General features: G+C 49.4%; 1 protein-coding gene across 1 annotated transcript in view; it reads right to left on the bottom strand.

Moving 5' to 3' along the window:
* Nucleotides 1-19,835, bottom strand: part of LOC115187653 (oxysterol-binding protein-related protein 3-like) — a 55,593-nt gene that overhangs the window by 25,573 nt on the left and 10,185 nt on the right. Inside the window, exons 5-6 of the mRNA XM_029746622.1 lie at nucleotides 15,016-15,156; nucleotides 1,513-1,650 (exon numbers count right to left, since the gene is read on the bottom strand). Of these exons, the coding sequence (XP_029602482.1) occupies nucleotides 1,513-1,650; nucleotides 15,016-15,156 (279 nt within the window). The remainder of the gene's footprint in view (nucleotides 1-1,512; nucleotides 1,651-15,015; nucleotides 15,157-19,835) is intronic.

Raw genomic sequence — 19,835 nt, 5'->3', positions numbered from 1 at the left:
CCTCTCTCCACCTCCTCCTTCCTCATCCCCCTCCCTCCTCTCTTTCCTCCTCTCTCTCCACCTCCTCCTTCCTCATCCCGCTCCCTCCTCTCTCCACCTCCTCCTTCCTCATCCCCCCTCCCTCCTCTCTTTCCTCCTCTCTCTCCACCTCCTCCTTCCTCATCCCCCTCCCTCCTCTCTCTCCTCCTCTCTCTCTCCTCCTCCCTCCTCTCTCTCCTCCTTCCTCCTCATCCCCCTCCCTCCTCTCTCTCCTCCTCTCTCTCTCCTCCTTCCTCCTCATCCCCCTCCCTCCTCTCTTTCCTCCTCTCTCTCCACCTCCTCCTTCCTCATCCCCCTCCCTCCTCTCTCTCCTCCTCTCTCTCTCCTCCTTCCTCCTCATCCCCCTCCCTCCTCTCTCTCCTCCTCTCTCTCCTCCTTCCTCCTCATCCCCCTCCCTCCTCTCTTTCCTCCTCTCTCTCCACCTCCTCCTTCCTCATCCCCCTCCCTCCTCTCTCTCCTCCTCTCTCTCTCCTCCTTCCTCCTCATCCCCCTCCCTCCTCTCTCTCCTCCTCTCTCTCCTCCTTCCTCCTCATCCCCCTCCCTCCTCTCTCTCCTCCTCTCTCTCCTCCTTCCTCCTCATCCCCCTCCCTCCTCTCTCTCCTCATCCTCCTCATCCCCCTCCCTCCTCTCTTTCCTCCTCTCTCTCCACCTCCTCCTTCCTCATCCCCCTCCCTCCTCTCTCCTCCTCCTCTCTCTCTCCTCATCCTCCTCATCCCCCTCCCTCCTCTCTTTCCTCCTCTCTCTCCACCTCCTCCTTCCTCATCCCCCTCCCTCCTCTCTCTCCTCCTCTCTCTCTCCTCCTTCCTCCTCATCCCCCTCCCTCCTCTCTTTCCTCCTCTCTCTCCTCCTCCCTCCCCATCTCCCTCCCTCCTCTCTTTCCTCCTCTCTCTCCTCCTCCCTCCTCATCCCCCTCCCTCCTCTCGCCTCATCCTCCTCATCCCCTTCCCTCCTCTCTCTCCTCATCCTCCTCCCTCCTCTCTTTCCTCCTCTCTCCACCTCCTCCTTCCTCATCCCCCTCCCTCCTCTCTTTCCTCCTCTCTCTCTCCTCCTCCCTCCTCATCCCCCTCCCTCCTCTCTCTCCTTCTCTCTTCTCATCCTCCTCATCCCCTCCCTCCTCTCTTTCCTCCTCCCTCCTCCTCCCGCTCCCTCCTCATTCCCCTCCCTCCTCCCTCCTCATTCTCCCTCCTCATCCCCCTCCCTCCTCTATCCTCATCCTCCCTCCTCATCTTCCTCCTTCTCCTCCACCCTCCTCATCCTCTCTCCTCATCCCCCTCCTCATCCTCCTCCCTCCTCCTCCCACCCCATAGCCTCCCCTTGCTCCTCTTCCTCCTTCTCCTCCCCGATCCTCCCTCCCTCCCTGTCCTCCTATCCCTCCACCCCTCCCTCCTCCTCCCCCTCCCTCCTCCTCTACTCCTTCAGTATTGACTGGTTTCAACAGCAGAGAGAGAGAGAGCAGCCCAGTCAGACACTGACCTCATTTTCTGAGGAGCTGGCAGACAGTAGAACCTCCTGAGCATCGAAGAACTCTGACAGAGACTCTGTGATGGATGCTCTGCTCTCATTGGATGCCTGGTGAACTAGGGGGTGGGATCCATCGGTGGAGTCTTGCTTCTAATAAGAGGAGAACATAATGTCAGTTAGGTTTAATGCTTAGATTAATTTAAGTTAGGTTTAGGCTCAGATTAATTCAGCTAGGTATAGGCTTAGATTAATTTGAACTCATTCTCCTGTTGTTAGAACTTTCAAAAGGAAAAAACATTATTGTCTGAAACAATAAACCATGATTAAACATGTAGAATAGTGTGACTGTGTGAACTGAACACACATACAGGTTGTGTCTCAAATGTACCTTATTCCTGTTATAGGGCAGTACTGTTGACCAGGGCCCATAGGGGGACCCAGACAGTACTGTTGACCAGGGCCCATAGGAGGACCCAGACAGTACTGTTGACCAGGGCCCATAGGGGGACCCAGACAGTACTGTTGACCAGGGCCCAGAGGAGGACCCAGACGGTACTGTTGACCAGGGCCCATAGGGGGACTCAGACGGTAAGTACTGTTGACCAGGGCCTATAGGGTGACCCAGACAGTACTGTTGACCAGGGCCCATAGGGGGACCCAGACAGTACTGTTGACCAGGGCCCATAGGAGGACCCAGACAGTACTGTTGACCAGGGCCCATAGGGGGACCCAGACAGTACTGTTGACCAGGGCCCATAGGAGGACCCAGACAGTACTGTTGACCAGGGCCCATAGGGGGACCCAGACAGTACTGTTGACCAGGGCCCATAGGAAGACCCAGACAGTACTGTTGACCAGGGCCCATAGGAGGACCCAGACTGTACTGTTGACCAGGGCCCAGAGTGGGACCCAGAAAGTACTGTTGACCAGGGCCCAGAGGAGGACCCAGACGGTACTGTTGACCAGGGCCCATAGGAGGACCCAGACTGTACTGTTGACCAGAGCCCATAGGGGGACCCAGACTGTACTGTTGACCAGGGCCCATAGGAGGACCCAGACAGTACTGTTGACCAGGGCCCATAGGGGGACGCAGACTGTACTGTTGACCAGGGCCCATAGGGGGACCCAGACAGTACTGTTGACCAGGGCCCATAGGGGGACCCAGAAAGTACTGTTGACCAGGGCCCAGAGGGGGACCTAGACAGTACTGTTGACCAGGGCCCATCGGAGGACCCAGACTGTACTGTTGACCAGGGCCCAGAGCGGGACCCAGACAGTACTGTTGACCAAGGCCCATAGGAGGACCCAGACAGTACTGTTGACCAGGGCCCAGAGGGGGACCCAGACAGTACTGTTGACCAGGGCCCATAGGAGGACCCAGACAGTACTGTTGACCAGGGCCCATAGGAGGACGCAGACAGTACTGTTGACCAAGGCCCATAGGAGGACCCAGACAGTACTGTTGACCAGGGCCCAGAGGGGGACCCAGACAGTACTGTTGACCAAGGCCCATAGGAGGACCCAGACAGTACTGTTGACCAGGGCCCAGAGGAGGACCCAGACAGTACTGTTGACCAGGGCCCATAGGAGGACCCAGACAGTACTGTTGACCAGGGCCCATAGGAGGACGCAGACAGTACTGTTGACCAAGGCCCATAGGAGGACCCAGACAGTACTGTTGACCAGGGCCCAGAGGGGGACCCAGACAGTACTGTTGACCAAGGCCCATAGGAGGACCCAGACAGTACTGTTGACCAGGGCCCAGAGGGGGACCCAGACAGTACTGTTGAGTAGGGCCCATAGGAGGACCCTGACAGTACTGTTGACCAGGGCCCAGAGGGGGACCCAGACAGTACTGTTGACCAGGGCCCATAGGAGGACCCAGACAGTACTGTTGACCAGGGCCCATAAGAGGACCCAGACAGTACTGTTGACCAGGGCCGATAGGGGAACCCAGATAGTACTGTTGACCAGGACCCATAGGGGGACCCAGACAGTACTATTGACCAGGGCCCATAGGGGGACCCAGACAGTACTATTGACCAGGACCCATAGGGGGACCCAGACAGTACTGTTGACCAGGACCCATAGGGGGACCCAGACAGTACTATTGACCAGGACCCAGAGGGGGACCCAGACAGTAGTGTTGACCAGGACCCAGAGGGGGACCCAGACAGTAGTGTTGACCAGGGCCCAGAGGGGGACCCAGACAGTACATTAGGCCTACTTGTTGATTCCCTCGTGCCTCTGTGGACCAATTAATGATGAAGAAACAGGGAAGCCTTCCTCTGAGGAAACTCCTCTGACAATAATAGAATCACTAACTGTGTGTGTGTGTGTGTGTGTGTGTGTGTGTGTGTGTGTGTGTGTGTGTGTGTGTGTGTGTGCGCACATGTGAGTGTGTGTGTGTGTGTAGTGGAAGCATCCAGGGAGTGATTAACAGGATCAGGTTGTACCCTATCATCAGATCTGATTAAATAAACACAACAGTGAGCTCCCTGAGGATACCAACAGACTCTGATTCACTGTGTGTGTGTGAGCTCCCTGAGGATACCAACAGACTCTGATTCACTGTGTGTGTGTGAGCTCCCTGAGGATACCAACAGACTCTGATTCACTGTGTGTTGGAGCTCCCTGAGGATACCAACAGACTCTGATTCACTGTGTGTGTGAGCTCCCTGAGGATACCAACAGACTCTGATTCACTGTGTGTGTGAGCTCCCTGAGGATACCAACAGACTCTGATTCACTGTGTGTGTGAGCTCCCTGAGGATACCAACGGACTCTGATTCACTGTGTGTGTGAGCTCCCTGAGGATACCAACAGACTCTGATTCACTGTGTGTGTGAGCTCCCTGAGGATACCAACAGACTCTGATTCACTGTGTGTGTGAGCTCCCTGAGGATACCAACAGACTCTGATTCACTGTGTGTGTGAGCTCCCTGAGGATACCAACGGACTCTGATTCACTGTGTGTGTGAGCTCCCTGAGGATACCAACAGACTCTGATTCACTGTGTGTGTGTGTGAGCTCCCTGAGGATACCAACAGACTCTGATTCACTGTGTGTGTGTGTGAGCTCCCTGAGGATACCAACAGACTCTGATTCACTGTGTGTGTGTGTGTGAGCTCCCTGAGGATACCAACAGACTCTGATTCACTGTGTGTGTGTGTGTGTGTGTGAGCTCCCTGAGGATACCAACGGACTCTGATTTACTGTGTGTGTGTGTGTGTGTGTGTGTGTGTGTGTGTGTGTGAGCTCCCTGAGGATACCAATGGACTCTGATTCACTGTGTGTGTGAGCTCCCTGAGGATACCAACGGACTCTGATTCACTGTGTATGTGTGTGAGCTCCCTGAGGATACCAACAGACTCTGATTCACTGTGTGTGTGTGTGAGCTCCCTGAGGATAACAACAGACTCTGATTCACTGTGTGTGTGTGTGTGTGTGAGCTCCCTGAGGATACCAACGGACTTTGATTCACTGTGTGTGTGTGTGTGTGTGAGCTCCCTGAGGATACCAACGGACTCTGATTCACTGTGTGTGTGTGTGTGAGCTCCCTGAGGATACCAACGGACTCTGATTCACTGTGTGTGTGAGCTCCCTGAGGATACCAACAGACTCTGATTCACTGTGTGTGTGAGCTCCCTGAGGATACCAACGGACTCTGATTCACTGTGTGTGTGTGTGAGCTCCCTGAGGATACCAACAGACTCTGATTCACTGTGTGTGTGTGCTCCCTGAGGATACCAACAGACTCTGATTCACTGTGTGTGTGTGTGTGTGTGCTCCCTGAGGATACCAACAGACTCTGATTCACAGTGTGTGTGTGTGTGTGTGAGCTCCCTGAGGATACCAACGGACTTTGATTCACTGTGTATGTGTGTGTGTGTGAGCTCCCTGAGGATACCAACGGACTCTGATTCACTGTGTGTGTGTGAGCTCCCTGAGGATACCAACGGACTCTGATTCACTGTGTGTGTGAGCTCCCTGAGGATACCAACAGACTCTGATTCACTGTGTGTGTGAGCTCCCTGAGGATACCAACAGACTCTGATTCACTGTGTGTGCGAGCTCCCTGAGGATACCAACAGACTCTGATTCACTATGTGTGTGTGAGCTCCCTGAGGATACCAACGGACTCTGATTCACTGTGTGTGTGAGCTCCCTGAGGATACCAACAGACTCTGATTCACTGTGTGTGTGTGAGCTCCCTGAGGATACCAACAGACTCTGATTCATTGTGTGTGTGTGTGAGCTCCCTGAGGATACCAACAGACTCTGATTCACTGTGTGTGTGTGTGTGTGTGTGAGCTCCCTGAGGATACCAACAGACTCTGATTCACTGTGTGTGTGTGTGTGTGTGAGCTCCCTGAGGATACCAACGGACTCTGATTCACTGTGTGTGTGTGTGTGTGTGTGAGCTCCCTGAGGATACCAACGGACTCTGATTCACTGTGTGTGTGTGAGCTCCCTGAGGATACCAACGGACTCTGATTCACTGTGTGTGTGAGCTCCCTGATGATACCAACGGACTCTGATTCACTGTGTGTGTGTGAGCTCCCTGAGGATACCAACAGACTCTGATTCACTGTGTGTGTGTGAGCTCCCTGAGGATACCAACGGACTCTGATTCACTGTGTGTGTGTGAGCTCCCTGAGGATACCAACAGACTCTGATTCACTGTGTGTGTGTGAGCTCCCTGAGGATACCAACAGACTCTGATTCACTGTGTGTGTGAGCTCCCTGAGGATACCAACGGACTCTGATTCACTGTGTGTGTGTGAGCTCCCTGAGGATACCAACAGACTCTGATTCACTGTGTGTGTGAGCTCCCTGAGGATACCAACGGACTCTGATTCACTGTGTGTGTGTGTGTGAGCTCCCTGAGGATACCAACAGACTCTGATTCACTGTGTGTGTGTGTGTGTGAGCTCCCTGAGGATACCAACGGACTCTGATTCACTGTGTGTGTGTGAGCTCCCTGAGGATACCAACAGACTCTGATTCACTGTGTTTGTGTGAGCTCCCTGAGGATACCAACAGACTCTGATTCACTGTGTGTGTGTGAGCTCCCTGAGGATACCAACAGACTCTGATTCACTGTGTGTGTGTGAGCTCCCTGAGGATACCAACGGACTCTGATTCACTGTGTGTGTGTGAGCTCCCTGAGGATACCAACAGACTCTGATTCACTGTGTGTGTGAGCTCCCTGATGATACCAACGGACTCTGATTCACTGTGTGTGTGTGAGCTCCCTGAGGATACCAACAGACTCTGATTCACTGTGTGTGTGTGAGCTCCCTGAGGATACCAACGGACTCTGATTCACTGTGTGTGTGTGAGCTCCCTGAGGATACCAACAGACTCTGATTCACTGTGTGTGTGTGAGCTCCCTGAGGATACCAACAGACTCTGATTCACTGTGTGTGTGAGCTCCCTGAGGATACCAACGGACTCTGATTCACTGTGTGTGTGTGAGCTCCCTGAGGATACCAACAGACTCTGATTCACTGTGTGTGTGAGCTCCCTGAGGATACCAACGGACTCTGATTCACTGTGTGTGTGTGTGTGAGCTCCCTGAGGATACCAACAGACTCTGATTCACTGTGTGTGTGTGTGTGAGCTCCCTGAGGATACCAACGGACTCTGATTCCCTGTGTGTGTGTGAGCTCCCTGAGGATACCAACAGACTCTGATTCACTGTGTTTGTGTGAGCTCCCTGAGGATACCAACAGACTCTGATTCACTGTGTGTGTGTGAGCTCCCTGAGGATACCAACAGACTCTGATTCACTGTGTGTGTGTGAGCTCCCTGAGGATACCAACGGACTCTGATTCACTGTGTGTGTGTGAGCTCCCTGAGGATACCAACGGACTCTGATTCACTGTGTGTGTTTGAGCTCCCTGAGGATACCAACAGACTCTGATTCACTGTGTGTGTGAGCTCCCTGAGGATACCAACAGACTCTGATTCACTGTGTGTGTGAGCTCCCTGAGGATACCAACAGACTCTGATTCACTGTGTGTGTGAGCTCCCTGAGGATACCAACAGACTCTGATTCACTGTGTGTGTGAGCTCCCTGAGGATACCAACGGACTCTGATTCACTGTGTGTGTGTGTGTGTGTGTGTGAGCTCCCTGAGGATACCAACGGACTCTGATTCACTGTGTGTGTGTGAGCTCCCTGAGGATACCAACAGACTCTGATTCACTGTGTGTGTGAGCTCCCTGATGATACCAACGGACTCTGATTCACTGTGTGTGTGTGAGCTCCCTGAGGATACCAACAGACTCTGATTCACTGTGTGTGTGTGAGCTCCCTGAGGATACCAACAGACTCTGATTCACTGTGTGTGTGAGCTCCCTGAGGATACCAACGGACTCTGATTCACTGTGTGTGTGTGAGCTCCCTGAGGATACCAACAGACTCTGATTCACTGTGTGTGTGAGCTCCCTGAGGATACCAACGGACTCTGATTCACTGTGTGTGTGTGTGTGAGCTCCCTGAGGATACCAACAGACTCTGATTCACTGTGTGTGTGTGTGAGCTCCCTGAGGATACCAACGGACTCTGATTCACTGTGTGTGTGTGAGCTCCCTGAGGATACCAACAGACTCTGATTCACTGTGTTTGTGTGAGCTCCCTGAGGATACCAACAGACTCTGATTCACTGTGTGTGTGTGAGCTCCCTGAGGATACCAACAGACTCTGATTCACTGTGTGTGTGTGAGCTCCCTGAGGATACCAACGGACTCTGATTCACTGTGTGTGTGTGAGCTCCCTGAGGATACCAACGGACTCTGATTCACTGTGTGTGTTTGAGCTCCCTGAGGATACCAACAGACTCTGATTCACTGTGTGTGTGAGCTCCCTGAGGATACCAACAGACTCTGATTCACTGTGTGTGTGAGCTCCCTGAGGATACCAACAGACTCTGATTCACTGTGTGTGTGTGAGCTCCCTGAGGATACCAACGGACTCTGATTCACTGTGTGTGTGAGCTCCCTGAGGATACCAACAGACTCTGATTCACTGTGTGTGTGTGAGCTCCCTGAGGATACCAACAGACTCTGATTCACTGTGTGTGTGTGTGAGCTCCCTGAGGATACCAACAGACTCTGATTCACTGTGTGTGTGTGTGTGTGTGAGCTCCCTGAGGATACCAACAGACTCTGATTCACTGTGTGTGTGTGTGTGTGTGTGAGCTCCCTGAGGATACCAACGGACTCTGATTCACTGTGTGTGTGTGTGTGTGTGTGTGAGCTCCCTGAGGATACCAACGGACTCTGATTCACTGTGTGTGTGTGAGCTCCCTGAGGATACCAACGGACTCTGATTCACTGTGTGTGTGTGTGTGTGTGTGTGTGTGTGTGAGCTCCCTGAGGATTCCAACGGACTCTGATTCACTGTGTGTGTGTGAGCTCCCTGAGGATACCAACAGACTCTGATTCACTGTGTGTGTGAGCTCCCTGATGATACCAACGGACTCTGATTCACTGTGTGTGTGTGAGCTCCCTGAGGATACCAACAGACTCTGATTCACTGTGTGTGTGTGAGCTCCCTGAGGATACCAACGGACTCTGATTCACTGTGTGTGTGTGAGCTCCCTGAGGATACCAACAGACTCTGATTCACTGTGTGTGTGTGAGCTCCCTGAGGATATCAACAGACTCTTATTCCCTGTGTGTGTGAGCTCCCTGAGGATAACAACAGACTCTGATTCACTGTGTGTGTGTGTGTGTGTGAGCTCCCTGAGGATACCAACGGACTTTGATTCACTGTGTGTGTGTGTGTGTGTGTGTGAGCTCCCTGAGGATACCAACGGACTCTGATTCACTGTGTGTGTGTGTGTGAGCTCCCTGAGGATACCAACGGACTCTGATTCACTGTGTGTGTGAGCTCCCTGAGGATACCAACAGACTCTGATTCACTGTGTTTGTGAGCTCCCTGAGGATACCAACGGACTCTGATTCACTGTGTGTGTGTGTGAGCTCCCTGAGGATACCAACAGACTCTGATTCACTGTGTGTGTGTGTGAGCTCCCTGAGGATACCAACAGACTCTGATTCACTGTGTGTGTGTGTGCTCCCTGAGGATACCAACAGACTCTGATTCACTGTGTGTGTGTGTGTGTGTGTGTGTGTGTGTGCTCCCTGAGGATACCAACAGACTCTGATTCACTGTGTGTGTGTGTGTGTGTGAGCTCCCTGAGGATACCAACGGACTTTGATTCACTGTGTATGTGTGTGTGTGTGAGCTCCCTGAGGATACCAACGGACTCTGATTCACTGTGTGTGTGTGAGCTCCCTGAGGATACCAACGGACTCTGATTCACTGTGTGTGTGAGCTCCCTGAGGATACCAACAGACTCTGATTCACTGTGTGTGTGAGCTCCCTGAGGATACCAACAGACTCTGATTCACTGTGTGTGTGTGAGCTCCCTGAGGATACCAACAGACTCTGATTCACTGTGTGTGTGTGAGCTCCCTGAGGATACCAACGGACTCTGATTCACTGTGTGTGTGAGCTCCCTGAGGATACCAACAGACTCTGATTCACTGTGTGTGTGTGAGCTCCCTGAGGATACCAACAGACTCTGATTCATTGTGTGTGTGTGTGAGCTCCCTGAGGATACCAACAGACTCTGATTCACTGTGTGTGTGTGTGTGTGTGTGAGCTCCCTGAGGATACCAACAGACTCTGATTCACTGTGTGTGTGTGTGTGTGTGAGCTCCCTGAGGATACCAACGGACTCTGATTCACTGTGTGTGTGTGTGTGTGTGAGCTCCCTGAGGATACCAACGGACTCTGATTCACTGTGTGTGTGTGAGCTCCCTGAGGATACCAACGGACTCTGATTCACTGTGTGTGTGTGTGTGTGTGTGTGAGCTCCCTGAGGATACCAACGGACTCTGATTCACTGTGTGTGTGTGAGCTCCCTGAGGATACCAACAGACTCTGATTCACTGTGTGTGTGAGCTCCCTGATGATACCAACGGACTCTGATTCACTGTGTGTGTGTGAGCTCCCTGAGGATACCAACAGACTCTGATTCACTGTGTGTGTGTGAGCTCCCTGAGGATACCAACGGACTCTGATTCACTGGGTGTGTGTGAGCTCCCTGAGGATACCAACAGACTCTGATTCACTGTGTGTGTGTGAGCTCCCTGAGGATACCAACAGACTCTGATTCACTGTGTGTGTGAGCTCCCTGAGGATACCAACGGACTCTGATTCACTGTGTGTGTGTGAGCTCCCTGAGGATACCAACAGACTCTGATTCACTGTGTGTGTGAGCTCCCTGAGGATACCAACGGACTCTGATTCACTGTGTGTGTGTGTGTGAGCTCCCTGAGGATACCAACAGACTCTGATTCACTGTGTGTGTGTGTGTGTGAGCTCCCTGAGGATACCAACGGACTCTGATTCACTGTGTGTGTGTGTGTGTGTGTGTGTGAGCTCCCTGAGGATACCAACGGACTCTGATTCACTGTGTGTGTGTGACCTCCCTGAGGATACCAACAGACTCTGATTCACTGTGTTTGTGTGAGCTCCTTGAGGATACCAACAGACTCTGATTCACTGTGTGTGTGTGAGCTCCCTGAGGATACCAACAGACTCTGATTCACTGTGTGCGTGTGAGCTCCCTGAGGATACCAACGGACTCTGATTCACTGTGTGTGTGTGAGCTCCCTGAGGATACCAACGGACTCTGATTCACTGTGTGTGTTTGAGCTCCCTGAGGATACCAACAGACTCTGATTCACTGTGTGTGTGAGCTCCCTGAGGATACCAACAGACTCTGATTCACTGTGTGTGCGAGCTCCCTGAGGATACCAACAGACTCTGATTCACTGTGTGTGTGTGAGCTCCCTGAGGATACCAACGGACTCTGATTCACTGTGTGTGTGAGCTCCCTGAGGATACCAACAGACTCTGATTCACTGTGTGTGTGTGAGCTCCCTGAGGATACCAACAGACTCTGATTCACTGTGTGTGTGTGTGAGCTCCCTGAGGATACCAACAGACTGATTCACTGTGTGTGTGTGTGTGTGTGAGCTCCCTGAGGATACCAACAGACTCTGATTCACTGTGTGTGTGTGTGTGTGAGCTCCCTGAGGATACCAACGGACTCTGATTCACTGTGTGTGTGTGTGTGTGTGAGCTCCCTGAGGATACCAACGGACTCTGATTCACTGTGTGTGTGTGAGCTCCCTGAGGATACCAACGGACTCTGATTCACTGTGTGTGTGTGTGTGTGTGTGTGTGTGAGCTCCCTGAGGATACCAACGGACTCTGATTCACTGTGTGTGTGTGAGCTCCCTGAGGATACCAACAGACTCTGATTCACTGTGTGTGTGAGCTCCCTGATGATACCAACGGACTCTGATTCACTGTGTGTGTGTGAGCTCCCTGAGGATACCAACAGACTCTGATTCACTGTGTGTGTGTGAGCTCCCTGAGGATACCAACGGACTCTGATTCACTGTGTGTGTGTGAGCTCCCTGAGGATACCAACAGACTCTGATTCACTGTGTGTGTGTGAGCTCCCTGAGGATACCAACAGACTCTGATTCACTGTGTTTGTGTGAGCTCCCTGAGGATACCAACGGACTCTGATTCACTGTGTGTGTGTGAGCTCCCTGAGGATACCAACAGACTCTGATTCACTGTGTGTGTGAGCTCCCTGAGGATACCAACGGACTCTGATTCACTGTGTGTGTGTGTGTGAGCTCCCTGAGGATACCAACGGACTCTGATTCACTGTGTGTGTTTGAGCTCCCTGAGGATACCAACAGACTCTGATTCACTGTGTGTGTGAGCTCCCTGAGGATACCAACAGACTCTGATTCACTGTGTGTGCGAGCTCCCTGAGGATACCAACAGACTCTGATTCACTGTGTGTGTGTGAGCTCCCTGAGGATACCAACGGACTCTGATTCACTGTGTGTGTGAGCTCCCTGAGGATACCAACAGACTCTGATTCACTGTGTGTGTGTGAGCTCCCTGAGGATACCAACAGACTCTGATTCACTGTGTGTGTGTGTGAGCTCCCTGAGGATACCAACAGACTCTGATTCACTGTGTGTGTGTGTGTGTGTGAGCTCCCTGAGGATACCAACAGACTCTGATTCACTGTGTGTGTGTGTGTGTGAGCTCCCTGAGGGATACCAACGGACTCTGATTCACTGTGTGTGTGTGTGTGTGTGTGTGAGCTCCCTGAGGATACCAACGGACTCTGATTCACTGTGTGTGTGTGAGCTCCCTGAGGATACCAACGGACTCTGATTCACTGTGTGTGTGTGTGTGTGTGTGTGTGTGTGTGTGAGCTCCCTGAGGATACCAACGGACTCTGATTCACTGTGTGTGTGTGAGCTCCCTGAGGATACCAACAGACTCTGATTCACTGTGTGTGTGAGCTCCCTGATGATACCAACGGACTCTGATTCACTGTGTGTGTGTGAGCTCCCTGAGGATACCAACAGACTCTGATTCACTGTGTGTGTGTGTGTGAGCTCCCTGAGGATACCAACGGACTCTGATTCACTGTGTGTGTGTGAGCTCCCTGAGGATACCAACAGACTCTGATTCACTGTGTGTGTGTGAGCTCCCTGAGGATATCAACAGACTCTTATTCCCTGTGTGTGTGAGCTCCCTGAGGATACCAACGGACTCTGATTCACTGTGTGTGTGTGAGCTCCCTGAGGATACCAACAGACTCTGATTCACTGTGTGTGTGAGCTCCCTGAGGATACCAACGGACTCTGATTCACTGTGTGTGTGTGTGTGTGTGTGTGTGAGCTCCCTGAGGATACCAACAGACTCTGATTCACTGTGTGTGTGTGTGTGTGAGCTCCCTGAGGATACCAACGGACTCTGATTCACTGTGTGTGTGTGTGTGTGTGTGTGTGTGAGCTCCCTGAGGATACCAACGGACTCTGATTCACTGTGTGTGTGTGAGCTCCCTGAGGATACCAACAGACTCTGATTCACTGTGTGTGTGTGAGCTCCCTGAGGATACCAACAGACTCAGATTCACTGTGTGTGTGTGAGCTCCCTGAGGATACCAACAGACTCTGATTCACTGTGTGTGTGTGAGCTCCCTGAGGATACCAACGGACTCTGATTCACTGTGTGTGTGTGAGCTCCCTGAGGATACCAACGGACTCTGATTCACTGTGTGTGTGTGAGCTCCCTGAGGATACCAACAGACTCTGATTCACTGTGTGTGTGAGCTCCCTGAGGATACCAACAGACTCTGATTCACTGTGTGTGTGAGCTCCCTGAGGATACCAACAGACTCTGATTCACTGGTGTTGTGTGTGAGCTCCCTGAGGATACCAACGGACTCTGATTCACTGTGTGTGTGAGCTCCCTGAGGATACCAACGGACTCTGATTCACTGTGTGTGTGTGAGGTCCCTGAGGATACCAACGGACTCTGATTCACTGTGTGTGTGTGAGCTCCCTGAGGATACCAACGGACTCTGATTCACTGTGTGTGTGTGTGTGTGAGCTCCCTGAGAATACCAACGGACTCTGATTCACTGTGTGTGTGTGTGAGCTCCCTGAGGATACCAACAGACTCTGATTCACTGTGTGTGTGAGCTCCCTGAGGATACCAACGGACTCTGATTCACTGTGTGTGTGTGTGTGTGTGAGCTCCCTGAGGATACCAACAGACTCTGATTCACTGTGTGTGTGTGTGTGTGTGTGAGCTCCCTGAGGATACCAACGACTCTGATTCACTGTGTGTGTGTGTGTGTGAGCTCCCTGATGATACCAACGGACTCTGATTCACTGTGTGTGTGTGTGTGTGTGTGTGAGCTCCCTGAGGATACCAACAGACTCTGATTCACTGTGTGTGTGTGTGTGTGAGCTCCCTGAGGATACCAACGGACTTTGATTCACTGTGTTTGTGTGTGTGTGTGTGTGAGCTCTTCAGGATAACAACTGACTCTGAACAGAAGGAGAGGTGTTTACAACTAACAATCCCTTCAGTCTAATCTTGTAATCAGTTGTTGTCTCAACACTCAGCTTGATAAGTAGGAGTTGGAGCTGTCAACACTAAGCATCCATATTGTAACAGTTAGGAGTAGAAAACAGTGCTGAACCTGTTACTCTGTAACAACTAAGGAGATGTTGTGATGATACCCACTCACCATTACAGAGGGGCTAAACAAGCAGTGAGTGGGACAACACCTGTTGTATTGGGACTAAGGCCAGCAGATTATAAAATGCTATTATAATCATATAGCCTGTTCTCACTAGATAATAATGCCAATGATGATGATCAGGGTTGTAAAATTCTGGTAACTTTTACAAAGTTCCCAGGTTTTTCCAGAAATCACAGTTTAGATTCCTAGAATTAGGAGGGAATATGCATAAAATCCAGAATCATCTGGAATCTGGAATCCTCTGACAAGTTAGTGGAATTTTGTAAACCTGATGATGCTGATGTGGGAGGGAGGGTGTGTCATCATGCACGTCATCATGCATGTCCCACACCCACCTGTAGGGGACCAGAGAGGTTTATGAGCCCAGTGGAGGGTTCTGGGACGCAGCGGGACTCAGCGTGAATGTTGCTCAGACGCTCTCTCAGTTCAGAGTTCTGGGCTATAGCCTGGATGGAACAACAAACAACCAGCGTTCTGTTTCAGCACACAGCCACACACACAATGCTGGGACGTATTCATTAGTGCACACCGTAGAAAAACCTTTTGCAACAGAAAAAGAAAAACACAAGTGTTTCTTATTGGACACATCCCTCCGTGTTGCAGTCTGTTATCTTCTGTTTGGTGCATAGTGAATATGACCCTGGACACCAAAACACCACTTATCTCTACTGATTGGTACGGTTCATACTTTTTCTATTTTCCTAATCAAACATTTTCTATCAAACATTTTCCGCATTACTTGTGTTTCTGTCAATTCAAAAATATAAATGTTTGAAATGTGATTCTGCACAAATACAGCCAACCACTTATAGATTGTGTGAATGGGTTGATCATGTACTGAAAACAGGTGCTGTTTGAACACAGAGCTGTGGGGAAGATGTGATGAGGTGCCTACAGATATCTCCCCAATACGCCCTGAGAAGACCCAAACAAGATGAGATCTGCCTCATCAGTAGTAGGAGTGCTCTAGAGATATCTCCCCAATACGCCCTGAGAAGAACCAAACAAGATGAGATCTGCCTCATCAGTAGTAAGAGTGCTCTAGAGATATCTCCCCAATAAGCCCTGAGAAGACCCAAACAAGATGAGATCTGCCTCATCAGTAGTAAGAGTGCTCTAGAGATATCTCCCCAATAAGCCCTGAGAAGACCCAAACAAGATGAGATCTGCCTCATCAGTAGTAGGAGTGCTCTAGAGATATCTCCCCAATAAGCCCTGAGAAGACCCACACAAGATGAGATCTGCCTCATCAGTAGTAAGAGTGCTCTAGAGATATCTCCCCAATAAGCCCTGAGAAGACCCAAACAAGATGAGATCTGCCTCATCAGTAGTAAGAGTGCTCTAGAGATATCTCCCCAATAAGCCCTGAGAAGACCCACACAAGATGAGATCTGCCTCATCAGTAGTAGGAGTGCTCTAGAGATATCTCCCCAATAAGCCCTGAGAAGACCCAAACAAGATGAGATCTGCCTCATCAGTAGTAGGAGTGCTCTAGAGATATCTCCCCAATAAGCCCTGAGAAGAACCAAACAAGATGAGATCTGCCTCATCAGTAGTAGGAGTGCTTAAGAACAGAGGTGTCTTTCAAGAGTGACTTAGAGAGGCAAGACATCGAAGAAAATACAATGTCACTTCCAGACATTGATATGCCATTAGGGCTGGAGGTCATGGATGAAGACCGTCATGAATAAATGAAATAACCGTCATAACCGTTTAAAAAAACGAACAGCTGACTGAAGACGAGATGACCAGGCACTCTTGTGGTTGAGTCTGTTTCTGCGCTAACTTTATGTAACTTTCTGTTGCTCCTTGCTGAAACAAGCAAGGTGTTTTAGCAAAGTCTTCAGTTGCCTTGGCAACACCTCCCTCTCTGCAGCAACAGCACACATAGAAATATAATGAATAGAATGGGCTTGGAACCTCTAACCCTCTAAGCCCCGCCCCCCTTGTTTATTGTTGCAACCTCGGACATTTTCCCTGCAAGACCAATTCCCCATTCAACCACTGGTGAAATGCCCTCACAAAGATCTCCAACTGTGTTTCTAATACACAATGAAATGAAACACAGACTAACCCTTGCTAATCAGGAAACTCTTGGGTTTGTTGTGGTGGACTGTCATTACAATTGCTTCACGGAAACGCGGTACAATTATTTTTCTAGTGTAGCTAGCCACTGAATGTAGGGAAGTCAAATGTTCAGGCAGCTGCACAGTCACTATGGAAACTAGTCTAGAGCGCATGGTTAAATTGTGTTTAGTAGCATTTTTAAACTCTCTCCATGGTTAAAGATAGTGAGAAATATATGTCATTGTTATAAACATCTGTGAGTGTGCTTCATACAGTATACTATGGCTATGACTGGTTGTCATCTAACGTCAGGTAGATGTAGGATACCAAAGTTCCTTGAGGTTTGTCTGTTAGAAGAGCGCAAATGGTGCAATGTCGCCACTGCTATTGTCCCAGTTCCATTGATTTCAATTCAATATCAATGTGAGTGATTCATTTGCGCAAGCTATTGATTACAGTAGATCAAGCTAATCAATTTGTGTCTTGAGTGACAGCTTGGTAAATATTGGTGCATGAGCAGTTTATAAGGCACTAATTTAGCAAAATACAAATCATCTGAATACAAGTGTGACACGTGTGTGTCGGGAGTAACTTTTATGTATTGATCTTCAAAATATCATGACTTATTTCAGCAAACTGATAATCCAAGAAAGAAGAGGAGTAGGCAGCCAGTACGTTGCATAAACCTTAGTCAACTATTACCAGAAATAAATACAAAAGAACAGCATATTTATTATGAATTTCAACATCTAAAACTGGTGTTTCAACAGGATTCTACTGTATCAGGTAAAAACGACTGAATGAGCCAAAAAACGTGATATGATTTATTGATTTTGATGATATTGGTTAAATTGTGAAAATAATGTTTATCCTGGCTACTGAATGTCTCTGAATTCACTGTCAGCATGCAGTCAAAGCTATCACCACTTTTGGAGCTACCTAGTACTCTCAAATCGTATCCTGATGTTGACAGCAGATGGGAGATGTATTCATAACATTGCTGACATAGCTAGCTAACATACACTACCGTGCAAAAGTTTGGGGTCACTTAAAAATGTCCTTGATTTTGAAAGAAAAGCACATTTTTTGTCCATTAAAATAACATCAAATAGATCAGAAATACAGTGTAGACATTGTTAATGTTGTAAATGACTATTGTAGCTGGATTTGTTATTGAATATCTACATAGGCGTACAGAGGTCCATTATTATTATTATTATTACTTTATTTAACCAGGGAGGCCAGTAGAGAACAAGTTCTCATTTACAACTGCGACCTGGCCAAGATAAAGCAAAGCAGTGCGACAAAAACAACACAGTTACACATGGGATAGACAAATGTACAGTCAATAACACAATAGAAAAATCGATATACCGTGTGTGCAAATGTAGTAAGATTAGGGAGATAAGGCAATAAATAGGCCATAGTGGCGAAATAATTACAATTTAGCATTAACACTGGAGTGATAGATGTGCAAACGATGATGTGCAAGTAGAGATACTGGGGTGCAAAAGAGCAAAACAAATAAAAATAACAATATGGGGATGAGGTAGTTGGGTGGGCTATTTACAGATGGGCTGTATACAGGTGCAGTGATCGGTAAGCTGCTCTGACAGCTGATGCTTATAGTTAGTGAGGGAGATATAAGTCTCCAGCTTTAGCTTTTGTCTAGTTTGAGAAACAGACGCCTCACAAGTCCTCAACTGGCAGCTTCATTAAATAGTACCCGCAAAACACCAGTCTCAACGTCAACAGTGAAGGGGCGACTCCGGGATGCTGGCCTTCTAGGCAGAGTTCCTCTGTCCAGTGTCTGTGTTCTTTTGCCCATCTTAATCGTTTTATTGGCCAGTCTGAGATATGGCTTCTTCTTTGCAACTCTCCCTAGAAGGCCAGCATCCCGGAGTCGCCTCTTCACTGTTGACGTTGAGACTGGTGTTTTGCGGGTACTATTTAAATGAAGCTGCCAGTTGAGGACTTGTGAGGCATCTGTTTCTCAAACTAGACACTCTAATGTACTTGTCCTCTTGCTCAGTTGTGCACCAGGGCCTCACACTCCTCTTTCTATTCTGGTTAGAGCCAGTTTGCGCTGTTCTGTGAAAGAAGTGGTACACAGCGTTGTATGAGATCTTCAGTTTCTTGGCAATTTCTCGCATGGAATAGCCTTCACCCACAAATGCCTTCATCCAGCTGGAAACAGCAGAAGAATCTGCCGTTTCCAGCTACAATAGTCATTTACAATATTAACAATGTCTACACTGTATTTCTGATCAATTTTATTTTATTTTAATGGTAAAAAAAAATACTTTTCATTTAAAAATAAGGACATTTCTAAGTGACCCAAACTTCTGAACGTTAGTATACATCTAGAGAAAACAAGTTGTATTAAGTGGCTAGCTAGCTAGCGTCAGAGTAAGTTGGTTTTAGGCCTCGTTTTTCAGAGTCATTTTAGTAAGCAGAGAGCGTGGGCAGGAAGTGCTGACAGGAAGGCCCCTAATCTCACACACACCCATGAAGAAGTTTCACTTAAACTCACCAACGGAGCACAGAGGAGGATGAACATTGAGAGAAATAAAGGACGTTGAATATCCCCAGGTCAGACTAGTTAGGAGAGACCTAAAAGGAGGAGTCAGGTAACCACAGTGATAGGGGGCTCGGATCATTATGAGATAATGCTCATATCATTTGGTATTGGAACCCACACCCTCTTCGGGGGTTAGGGGCTACTTGCGTCACGACTCGCTTGAGCCTAGGGGCGGGGAGGAGCCTGTGCTTTAAGAAAGGGTAAGGAAAATGTGTGGTTAGTGGTTGACTGAAAAAAAGCCCCCTTTTAAGACTGAAAAATCCCCTTAAAGGTTAAGAGCGGGATTGCAGATGCAGGTGCAAGATCTTGTAGAGGGACCAAAAAAAACAACAACTAATATAAAAATACTGCGTCAGTAAAATGTATATAGTATGTATAAGCTGGAAGTAGAAGCCTAAATGTTGTTGTACATTAGTATACTCCAATTAGGGGCAGTGGTGGTAGGGTTAGGGGACTGGTACTGTATGTATTTATTTCAATACATACAGTACCAGTCTAAATGTTTAG

This window comes from Salmo trutta, unplaced genomic scaffold, assembly GCF_901001165.1.
Source record: "Salmo trutta unplaced genomic scaffold, fSalTru1.1, whole genome shotgun sequence".
Taxonomy (NCBI): domain Eukaryota; kingdom Metazoa; phylum Chordata; class Actinopteri; order Salmoniformes; family Salmonidae; genus Salmo; species Salmo trutta.
The sequence above is the reverse complement of the archived record's forward strand: the minus strand, read 5'-3'. Positions and strand labels throughout refer to the sequence as shown.